The sequence below is a fragment of the Colletotrichum gloeosporioides genome (assembly GCF_011800055.1).
Source record: "Colletotrichum gloeosporioides strain Lc1 chromosome Unknown consensus_57, whole genome shotgun sequence".
Lineage (NCBI taxonomy): Eukaryota > Fungi > Ascomycota > Sordariomycetes > Glomerellales > Glomerellaceae > Colletotrichum > Colletotrichum gloeosporioides.
This window is the reverse complement of record NW_025544702.1, coordinates 238,093-248,766: the sequence shown is the minus strand read 5'-3', so window position 1 is coordinate 248,766 and position 10,674 is coordinate 238,093. Positions and strand designations below refer to the sequence as shown.

Here is a 10,674-nt window from a genome sequence, read left to right as displayed (position 1 = left end):
CCTAGGTAGGCTGGCTGTACGGATACGTTGGCCGACGACGGGCAAGCACAGTCGCAGCAGCACCGGGTGCAGTTGTTGCAGTTCACATCACATTGGCTCTCACTCCCGTTGCAGTCTCCACCCGCCACACCATACATACCATCCATGCCTTCCTTACCTTCACATACCTAACCTTACCTTACCTTACTCTCACGACCAGAGCCTCCCTCGACCTCCCCTTTCCGTGCCTGAGTGACATTCTCACGCTCCACCTGCGGAAGCGATCGACGGCCATGCGATGCGGTTTGAGTTGAATTGAAGCTCCGTCTCTTTCAATTCCCAACAAACTCTCACGTCCACCTCCCAACCCGACGCTGGCTAACGACAACCACGGCGCATCCCGCAAAGACAACCCAACCTGACCCTGGTCTCCCCTGAGAAGCAGCCCAGAGCAGCACTCAGCCCGTCCTTGGGTGAAAAACTTCAACTTCTCACCAATCCACGCCCGCGTTTACGGCTACGCCACGTTCTCTCACCGCACCTCCCGCGCGACATCGTCTCGCAGAAACGAGCTGCCCGCGTGCATCGCAAACTCAATCCGTGCCTGGTCTTTTTTCTCCGGTCACCCAACCACCACCCAACCACCGTACAACACCTCTCTTACCCACAACCCGCAAACTTCACCCACACAGACAAACTGACACAAAATGCCTCCGCGCAAAAGCAACGCCAACCGTAGGAGCGACGTCTCCACCGCCCGATTCGCCGTAATGGACGAGGACCCGGCCACCACCCCGACCACGGGACCGGCTCCCGCTGCTCCCGCAACTCCCGCCGCCGCCGCTTCCACCGCTGCTGTCTCGGCGGCGCCCTCCAGTGCCGCTGCCGGAGCGAAGTCCACACCCGAGTCAGCCAAGGCATCTTCATCAACACCTCTCACGATGACGACAGTCTTGAACGCTGGATCTGACAAGAAGGACTCTGAGAAGGCACCGAAGGAGAAGGCTGACAAGGATTCCCTTACCATTGAAGTATGTGTTGACTTTTCACGTGTATCTCGCTACACAGGAGAGGAAGAGACAGACACATGCAGAAGAGGAGTGAATACTAAGCTTACACATCGTCAGGACCTTAACTTACCCAAGTCCATCATCACAAGACTGGCCAAGGGTGTGCTACCTCCACAATCTCAGATCCAGGCCAACGCTGTCTTGGCAATGAGCAAGAGCGCCACAGTCTTCATCAACTACCTTGCAGCACAGTGCGTTCACCAAGACAACCCCCTTTGATGAATGTTCTTGAAAGATGTGTCCCGTGAAGCACATGTGCCCCCGACATGGGCTTGTTATCGTGGAAGGATCTGATGGCTGACTTTGTGTGACTGAAGCGCTAACCAAAATACTGTCAATGCCAACAAAAAGACTGTTAGTGCTGAAGATGTGTTCAAAGCTCTTGAAGACATTGAGTTTGGATTTCTGCGAGAGCCTTTGGAGCAGGAGTTTGCGAGTGAGTCAAACCCGAGGTTCCAACTCACGATACGAAAACGACCATCACTTCATCAACCATCCGAGCCTCAGCCTGCCTAATACCACCTGGCACCTTCCCGCATGTGCTCGAGGCTCAGCCGCTGACTGTCTGTCCAGAATTCAACCAGATACAATCTGCGAAGCGCTCCTCATCCCGCCAAAAGGTCGCCGCCAAGAAGGGCGGCGCAGCAGTAGGCGCTGCGGCAGGAGTCGCNTCATACCGCCAAAAGGTCGCCGCCAAGAAGGGCGGCGCAGCAGTAGGCGCTGCGGCAGGAGGCGCTGGGGCTGCAGCCGCCGCCGCAACTGCAGACGATAGCATCATCAGCACTGCTTCTGCCGACGGTGACGCCCCTAGGGCGAAGAAGGCCCGCGTTGACGAGTCTTCCATGACCGTCGACGACGCTGACGATGCTGAGACGGAACCCGAAGAGGAGGCCAACGAGGACGAAGACGAAGACGAGGAGGGAGAGGAAGAAGAAGACGAGGACGAGGATGAGGGTGAAGGCAGCGGTGAGGAGACGCAAGATGCTTTGGAGGAGAAGGAGGAAGGCGATGAGGAGGATGTCGACGAGGCGATTGACGGCGACGAGAGCGATTAGTACGCGAAGACCACCACAGACCAGCGGAGGCATGATCGGTGCCTCACTCTGATGCCAGCTGGAGCTGCATACGGTGTTAGCGAAGCAAGCGGTGTTCGTGGGCGATGGCGTCGGCACGTTCATATAGACAGCATCTCGCATGTGTTTATCAAAAGTCCTCGAAGCGGAAATGAAGCACTGATGTGTGCCACATTCATGATCTGTTCATTTACTTAGTGTCATCCCTCTCCTGCGCATCCACCCATGCTTGGCCACTCACCCAGTCGAATAATCCTTATTTCTCTCTTACCTATTGCCTTTCACATCTCTCTGTCTATACCCGATTCCGGGCTCTTGCGGAACCACTTCCAAAAAACAACATCACTATCACGTGGGTTCCCGGAGTCATGATAAACTTTCTCAATAGCCATGTCAGCTCCGCTTGAAAGATGGTAAACTTGCCAAGTGACCAGTTCCCAGAGAACGACCCCCCCTCCCCTCTCCCCCCTCTGAGTTCCGTTCCTAGCTTACCTACAACAACAATAACGTTCAAGGAAACTGAGTCAAAAAGGAATATGAAAACAAAATAGCTTAACAACAGACTACCCCACAACCGAACTCCGGTCTCGTTCATGCTCAGTCACGTGTCTTTTTTTTCTTGCAGACTGAAAGACAACCAGCGAGTAGCACACACGGGACGATGACGATCTAGAAGAAAGCCGTTATATAAATAAAAAAAAGAATAAATAGAAAAAAAGGCAGACAACCCAACTTCTGATTGGCGCCGCCTGTTCGTTGCCTTTCCGAACGTTTGGTTTTCCTCCCAAACAAAAAAAAAGCCAATCCATTGTTTCGTTTCATTCAGCCTAAAATTCACTTTTTCTTCTTCCACAGTTCGCCTCGACCTTCTCCTTTCGACTCCCTTTTCGTACATCTCTTGTGGTTTTCCTTTCCCACGCGCCATACTCTCTCCCCCAAGAGTTCCTCCGGCGATGGGGCTGGCCACATGTTCAGGACATACACACACCACCGCCCCCCTTCCCTCCCACTCATTATATTTAACCCCCAATGGCGGATTCAGACGAGACGAAACATCCCACATAAACCCGTCATAAACCTCTTTTGGTCTCTGTCTCTCCACAGCTGTGTCTGTGTCACCCGTTCTTTCTCTCGGGCCCTAATTACGAGTAGGAGCAAGTCTTCGCCGCTACAAACAGACTCAAACCTTCGTCGGGTCTGGAATTCAATGGACGAAATATGATTTCCGGTCGGCTCCGAAGACTAGACAGATCATCGTTTCTGCATGTCTCAGGGCCAAATCTTCGTCGTCCTTGCAGTTCCCAGCCCTATTCCTTGCATGCTGCCAGATCCCCTTGGGAATTCTGACGACCCTATCGCAAAATCTGCTGGCTTGCCAATGCGACGGTGCTTTCCCCTCTCACCCCAGCGGAGACTAGGCTTTTCTGTATGCGATGAATAAATTGCCTCCTGTCTCCCGTCTGATGTAAGCCCGCTCATGCCGTGTGGAAGCGCGCCACATTGTGCCCCGCACCCCGTCTTTGCCGACTCTCCCGCCGGTTGGCGGATCCGAATATCTCGACTTTTGTGAATCTACAGAGCCTATTTCTCTTCCTCTTCCAGCTTCTGATCAAATGAGACAAAGACGAAGGGAAACAAATGTCAACACGCTACGCTACTTGTTCGCCGAGAGCAACATCCACCTGCCTGTCTTCTTCCACCACTCCGTTTTCGCCGTTTCGACCTTCAGGCTTCGGCCGAGAGTTTCATGGAGCATACTGCCATCGACCTGGACCGCTCAAGCCCGAACATGTACGAGACACGGGGGGGGGGGGGGGGGGNGGGGGGGGGGGGGGGGGGGGGGGGGGGGTTCGAACGGAGGTCAAGCGCGGTGAGGGCAGGACAGAGAGAGCGAGAAGAACGAGGGTGGAGAGAGAGAAGGAGGGAGGGGCAGGGGGGCGGAACCCCTCGGTGCCACAGTCGGGGAGGGTGGGAAGACGAAAGAGGAAAGCAGAAAGTGACGGGGGGAGCCTAAAGAAAGCCGCAAGGGAAAAAAAAAGAATTAAGAAAAAGATTGGACGTGGGTGGGGAAGGGGGAGGTGGTTAAAAAAAAAAAAAAAACACGCTTTTTCGTCCCCTTTTTATCCTGAACCATCGAAGAATGGGAAGAAGCCAAAAGGAAGGCGATGTTTATTACAGATACCCCACTGGGGCCGGGCGCTAAACACTGTCATCCTCGTCTCACAAACGGGCTTTCGTCCCGATAACGAGCCTTTCTGGTTTGGACAGACTACAAACTCAAACGACCAGATGGCACATGCGAGGAGGAGAAAGCCCCCAGCCACCGGACCAGGCTGTTACCGACACAGAAACAGGTGAGCACAGATGCTTCATAAAAATAGTTGCTACGGCGGATGAATCTTCTACAGAAGACAAGAGGATATTTCTGGGTAGTGAAAAGGTCGTTTGGAATGATGCTCGCGTGCGCATTCGCGAACAAGCCTTTTCGGAACCTCGGGCAAGGACTTACAGAATGGGACAGTGAGATCAGGAAAACAGAAAGACCACTCGTTTGCATTAATTCGAGACTACAAAACCTCCGCGGATGTCCAAGAACACCTCTTCTTTCTCCATCTTCAAGTACATAGCCGTAGTAGTTGCGACGAAATAGATCGTAAAACAGAAGTGTCAAGAGCTTTGAATACAAAAGCAAGTGCTCGATCGACGCAGCTCCATGCAAACAATAAGACCCATTTCCATCCATGCCATGAAATCCCTCGCGAGAGAAAAAGTAGAGAGGGAAAGAAACGAAAACAATCGTTACCGGATGCCGCACATCATGGCGCTTCCCGCCGAACCCTCTCAGTAGGGCCTCCCAACCGTGACGACGAATATCACGTCCCATCACCAAGTACACAGCGCAACTCCCACCAATGCTGCCGTGTGTCGGCCGACACAAAGATAAAACAAGGCCAATATAAGTTGGCTGCCGACATGCAGATGGAAAGGGGTCCTCGTCCATGTCGACCGCTCAAGAGCAAATGCGATCCTGCTACCCTGGGAGAAAGGGTATACCCCAGACCACAAGCAAACCTTAAAACTATATCGCGACTTATCCCCTGAGCTTTGTCGCCTCCGCGGTTCTTCGCTTTCGTGACAACCTTGAACCCAAGTCGGGGAAGTTGCCGGTCGTTCGGCACGGGCCAGTGTGGTAGCCTCCCACCCAGACAGCTAGGGGAACTGCCATTCGTCAAGTTGAGGTGCTAGTTGCTGTCCCTCAAAGCTAGATCTCGACTCGAAATTGCTGCAAGTGCTCGACTAGGCAAAAGATCGTGATCTTCCTTGTCAAGCCTGCCCACTGTGGCTGGCGCTGACTGATGGCGACCGATGTCGTGAGAATACCCTCAGTGCGCTTAACTCGTAGTCCACTAAACTTGCTGCTGAGTCAACCTCCGCTACTTCAGCCGCGCGGCAGGAGAAGAGACGCGTGGACGGTGTGTTCGTATGGTATCGTATTCGAGAGGATGAGAAGGACTAACTAACACAGTGCGCGAGGCGAGTCGGCGACAAGAAGACGATGGTATCAAATTGAAGTCGAAATTGCCCGCGTGCCCACGGCGAGGAAACCAAACACAACAAAAAGTCGGGGAGACAGAAACACGTTGTCGATGAGTGGTAATAAAGTCAAAAGAAATCGGATACAAGGCCAACCAATATTGCAAACAGGAACGCATCCTCCCATGATGCAGATACCAAAAAGAAACCAACAGAAAACGCAGTACAGTGATAAGCAATTCCCCTCCTGACCTGAGATGATGTGTTCCCGGGTCCCCTGCGACTCCTCTATTCATCCCTTCTCGGCCAAAATGCTGTACGAAGACTGACAGGCCGGCGGCCCAAAAGCACATAGCCTCCACCTAACTGTATGCTTGGGTATCCTTCAGAGGGCAGCAGAAAAGCCTGCCAAACCGGCGAAAGTCAGGAGTCGCCGCCGCGTATATAAGAGAAACGAAACTAAGAATTGTTGCCAAAATACTGACAAGATGAAGAGCATGAGAGGGCAAAAGAACGATGACGTCGTGTTTCTTAAGTTCATTGGGGTTGGTTTGTCCACCACTGTGCAGGTGTCTGTTGGTTCGACCACGCCTGCGTAACCGCTGGAGAACCTTGGTTCGGTTGAGGCATGTACTGGCGAGGAGTCTGGTCTGTGGGGTACATTGCCTGGCCCGCACCGTAGTTCTGGCCCATACCAGGCATGCCGGGAAATTGCATCGCTGGCTGGACACCGCTCGTCGCGTGCCGAAGCTGAGGCGCTGGTGATTGCTGATGCGACTGCTGGTTCTGCGTTGTGTAGCCCGAGTAGTTGTGCTGAGGCGTTTGTTGTGTCTGGGGCCACATTTGGCCGGACGCAGGATAGTGGTAGCCCTGAGCCCCTTGCGGCATATTGCTCGCACTCCCTGCTGCAGGCAAAGTCGTTGGCTTGTTGTTCTTTTGGGAAGATGGTTGGGCCATACCTCTCATCGGAGCCTGACTGATCGGATTCTGCGCGTGTATCGACTGGGAGTAAGGCGGGGCCGTCATCATCATTTGCGGGCTTTGGTTAGGCACAATACCAGACTGTGGCATGCCACTGGCAGATGTGTGGGGTGACTGCGTTGCACGCGTCGTCGGGGCTGCCGCGTCGCTTGTAGTTACAGCTTGCGCCAGGTTTGAGGATTGGGGTTGCTCATGCGGTCTTCTCCAAATGCCCTGAAGGTAGTCTCCACGCATGTCACGTTGCTGGTTGAGCGAACGGTTGTACTCAGCAGCGTGGTGCGCCTGGGCGTGAACCTCTCCAATCTGGGCAGGGCGTGTCTGGTCCTGGTAAGCCGGGCCGGTAATTTCCTGGCGGGGGCCGCCTTTGAGGATGCCGCTGTAATCACGAGGGCGGTTGTCACTGAGCTCTGATCCTAGTGTTATCACGGGCATTCTGGTCGTTGTTCCGGTTGGCGCTCCAAGCATACCTGGTTGGACGATCTGGGGTTGGGGGGCGCCGGGGAACTGGCTGGGAGTGTTGCTGTAAACGATTTCTCCGTGCGGACCTCCCATCATGACCTGGTTCTGCGCCTCGGCGGCAGCTTCTCTGGCCTTGGCGGCCCCGGGACGCTTCTCACCAGCGAGGTCGGCTTCGGTGAAGCCTTGCTTTCGTGCCTTGGTTTCCCAATAGTCATCGCGGACTCTTCGGCCATTGGTAATGACGCGACTGCCGAATTGCCTGAACATGGATCGTGCCGTGACGATGGCAATCTGTCGTGACCGATACGAAAACGGTAAAATCTCCTGGCTGACAAGATCGTCCTTTTCGGGCTGGCTGGCAATGATTTTGTAGAGCGATCTGTTCTTGTTGAACAACAAGTACGAATCACGATATCCTAGTACTCTTGCGCACTCCGTGGCCAACATGAAGAGCTTGTCGCCACGGTTAGGGACCAAGAATGTCCGGCATTTGTATTCACGACCGCCCAAAAGCTGCCCGTTGGGCATCACCTTCTTCTCTCCAAATTCATCGATCTCTCTCGGTAGGTATTCGTCGCCGGCGGCGTTGAGCTGGTCGGTAGTGTGGTCTCTCACGGTCGGTAGGGCCTTCAGCGTGGTCTTCGTCGGAGTAGTCTTCGGCGGGGGGGAGGCTTGCGCAGGCGCGTAGGCAACGGCTTGCCCTCCTGGCAACGGCGCGGCCTGGTTTTGGGGGGTCTGCGGTGGTGGGATGGTTTGAGGCATGTTGCTAACGGGGGCCTGACCGGCAGTCTCGGAGGTTCTCCCCTTCAAAGATTTTCCACGTTTTCTCGGGTTGGAGTCACCTTGCGAGGACGCACGAGATGTTAGCTTGTATTGCGTTGCGCGCTGCGGGAAGGAGCCTGGAGGTGACACGCGCGCTTGATGAACAGCACAAGCATTCTGGGGTTGATCGCTAAGATTAAGGAAACATACCGGCACCGCCTGCAGGGGCTCTTTCGAGGAAACTGTCGGGGGATCGACTTCTTTTGATACCGCGGAGGCTGGCGTTTAGGAGGTCTTGTCAATAATCGGAGGCGTCAGCACATTCATTGCGGGATAACAACGCAGAAACTGGCGCAGCCATGGTGCAAGACAGAGAGAGGCGTAAGCGACTGCGCCGGTATTATCTGTTACCGACACCGACGAACAGGGCCTCGCTGCGGAATGCGATGACGGCTAGCGGCAAGGCAGGCAGGCTGAGGCTGGGTAGTGGGCGGGGGGGAAGTGAAACTGGGGAGGGGGGGCCATTAAGAGCAAATAAGCAACATACCAGGTGAGTTGAGGGCAGCCGGATTGATTGTCGCACTATCAGCTCCGTTCGGCTGAGTGGAGTACATTGAGCGCGCAAAACGTCTCCCAGCAGCAGCAGCAAAATTGAGGAAAGAAGGTCTACGACGACGTGTCTTGATATAGTTGGATTGCCTTCCGGCCGGGTCGCGGTCAAGGGCGACACTGAGTCTGGGGGTGGTGCGCTGGGCGATGCAGGGCAAGGTTATGCGTGCATATGGTTGGCGCAAACCTCTGATATGTCCCTGGCGGGAGGTGTCGAGTAATAACAGGTAGGGGGAGCGGCCTGGGAAGAAGTCGAATGGAAGCTTTCGTGCCTCTCCGTCTCGTTCGCTCTTCTTGCCGCAAGGCAGGCAGTGAAGGGGGGATGAGGGGTGTATAGCTAAGAAAAGTTTGAATTCAAGATGAAAATGCAAAGAGTTGAGTTGCAGCGCCGGTACAACCAAGCCGTAGAACTCAATAGAGTATGGGTAGGGTCTGTGTCCTGGCCGTGGGGTATGCGGCGGGAAGATTCCTTCGCGAAGAGGGCCTGTGTGAGGCCTGCTATGTAAGATGCGAAGAATCGTGTGGCGAAATTGTTGCCTCGGGCGGGTAGTTGTCGCGCGGCAAGTGAAGAGACAGACAGGCTCAGTCAAAGCGAAGAGGCAGAGAGGGAGAGGACAAAAACAAAAAAAGTTGATGAGTGCCCCTCTAGTTGGCGACGGCGAGGGACGAGTGTGGGCGAGGAATGTAGAGGTCGTCGCCAGTGGAGATGCGCGAGCGCGTGGTGGTGAAGGAGGGAAGATGACGGATGGTTGGCTGGTGTTCGCAAAGATGCTGCGTGGTAAGGATAAGGTCGATGATGGATGGACGGAGAGAAGTGGGCGACTGAGAACGGCAAGGCAGGGTCGGCTGGTAGGTAGGGTGGATGAGGTAGGTGTGTGGTATCTTGCCGTCGGGTGGGTGAAGAAAGTACTTGTGCAAGTACTTTGTACAGTCCTCCAGCATAATCTTTGCCCTGTCGGTACCGCCCTCAGTGACGAACTAGGGCACCTAGCTCAGATCGACGAAGAAGTCGAAAAAACAGATTTTAAGTATCGCGGCATAGATCAGCTTTTATACTACGACTTTGAGGTACTAAAACGTGAGACGTTCCGTACCCTCGTCGATACCTCGAAAAGCCCTGCTGATTGGCCCCGGGTAGGTCTTGCTAGGATAATATTAACCGTGGAAGACTGTACTTTTGGCGTTTGGGGTTGGCGGGCAGAGTCCGCAGGTACCTGATGCTTGGCAGACTGAGGCAAAAGCGAAGGAACCTAGGCAAGGACTGCGTGACTGCGTGATGATGGATAGGTCAGCAAGCAGCAGAGGAAGAGAAGCAGCAAGGAGCAGCGACAGCGACAGCGAGGCGGCGGCGGCGTAGTCGGATGCTTGCGCTTGTCAACTTGCAGCCGTATGCCTTTCTGGGCGACTTCTGTGCTCGACAACCAAGGGTTTGCGCGAGAGTGTGTTGAGAGTGAGAGGGGGCGTGTGAGAAAATGCGAGTCCGCAAATAGTATGTGCAAACTGGAAACAAGGTACGGGGTATCTTGCAGAAGAGAAAAACGTCGTCTTCCAAGTCAGGTACGATGACGATGCGCCGGAGACGATGGCTCAGGCGGAATGAATCAGCAGCAGCAGAACAAAAGCAGGCTGGTTCTAGTGTACGGTTGGGTTGTTGGATATGCGCCGCTCCTGTGTTTCCGACTTTTCCGAAAGTCCCTGTCTGTCCCAGGGCGTCGTCGACGAAGGGCCAGCGAGCAGAGCAGAGAAGAGCAGGTGCATTTTTACGCCGGGGTATTCAAAAACGTGTTCTGGAGTACAGATCTCTAATGTCTGATCTGTGAAGCTGGAGTCGAGTCGACGAGGAGCTGGGCCCCGCGATACTCGAGATTGCGACTGGTGATGGCGGCGTCGGATAGCGCGCAGCAAACAGGGTCGCATCAGGTGCGATGCGAGAGTCGTTGGTAGGGGCCTGGAGCTGGGTAATGTCGATGCCCAGCTAGAGCTAACTAACACTAGAGCTACCGGGCTAGGCTGGTTCTCGCGCTACGCAGTAGGTACCTTGCCGAATACTTGACCGGGCTGGCGCATGCGCATGCGCAGAGGAGGTGCAGCCAGGTTACAGGTGCAGATGTCCCGGCGCAGCGCGACGCTGATGGAGGAGGGGAGGGGAGGGGAGGGGGAGGAAAGGCTGGGAGGGACTGGAATGAATTGGTGGATGGTAGGACGGT

At 54.7% G+C, this 10,674-nt stretch overlaps 2 protein-coding genes across 2 annotated transcripts; one reads left to right on the top strand and one right to left on the bottom strand.

Moving 5' to 3' along the window:
• Positions 1–686: 686 nt before the first annotated feature.
• Positions 687–2,104, top strand: GCG54_00009702 (DNA polymerase epsilon subunit D; the record flags this gene model as incomplete). Its single annotated transcript, XM_045409642.1, has 4 exons — positions 687–1,010; positions 1,107–1,240; positions 1,367–1,485; positions 1,623–2,104. The coding sequence occupies 4 exons, from the start codon at positions 687–689 to the stop codon at positions 2,102–2,104; spliced, it is 1,059 nt and encodes a 352-aa protein (XP_045262166.1).
• Positions 2,105–6,193: 4,089 nt separating this feature from the next.
• GCG54_00009701 (Chromatin structure-remodeling complex subunit rsc7) lies at positions 6,194–8,472 on the bottom strand (the record flags this gene model as incomplete). Its single annotated transcript, XM_045409641.1, has 5 exons — positions 6,194–6,558; positions 6,616–7,050; positions 7,105–8,013; positions 8,069–8,152; positions 8,406–8,472. The coding sequence occupies 5 exons, from the start codon at positions 8,470–8,472 to the stop codon at positions 6,194–6,196; spliced, it is 1,860 nt and encodes a 619-aa protein (XP_045262165.1).
• Positions 8,473–10,674: the final 2,202 nt, after the last annotated feature.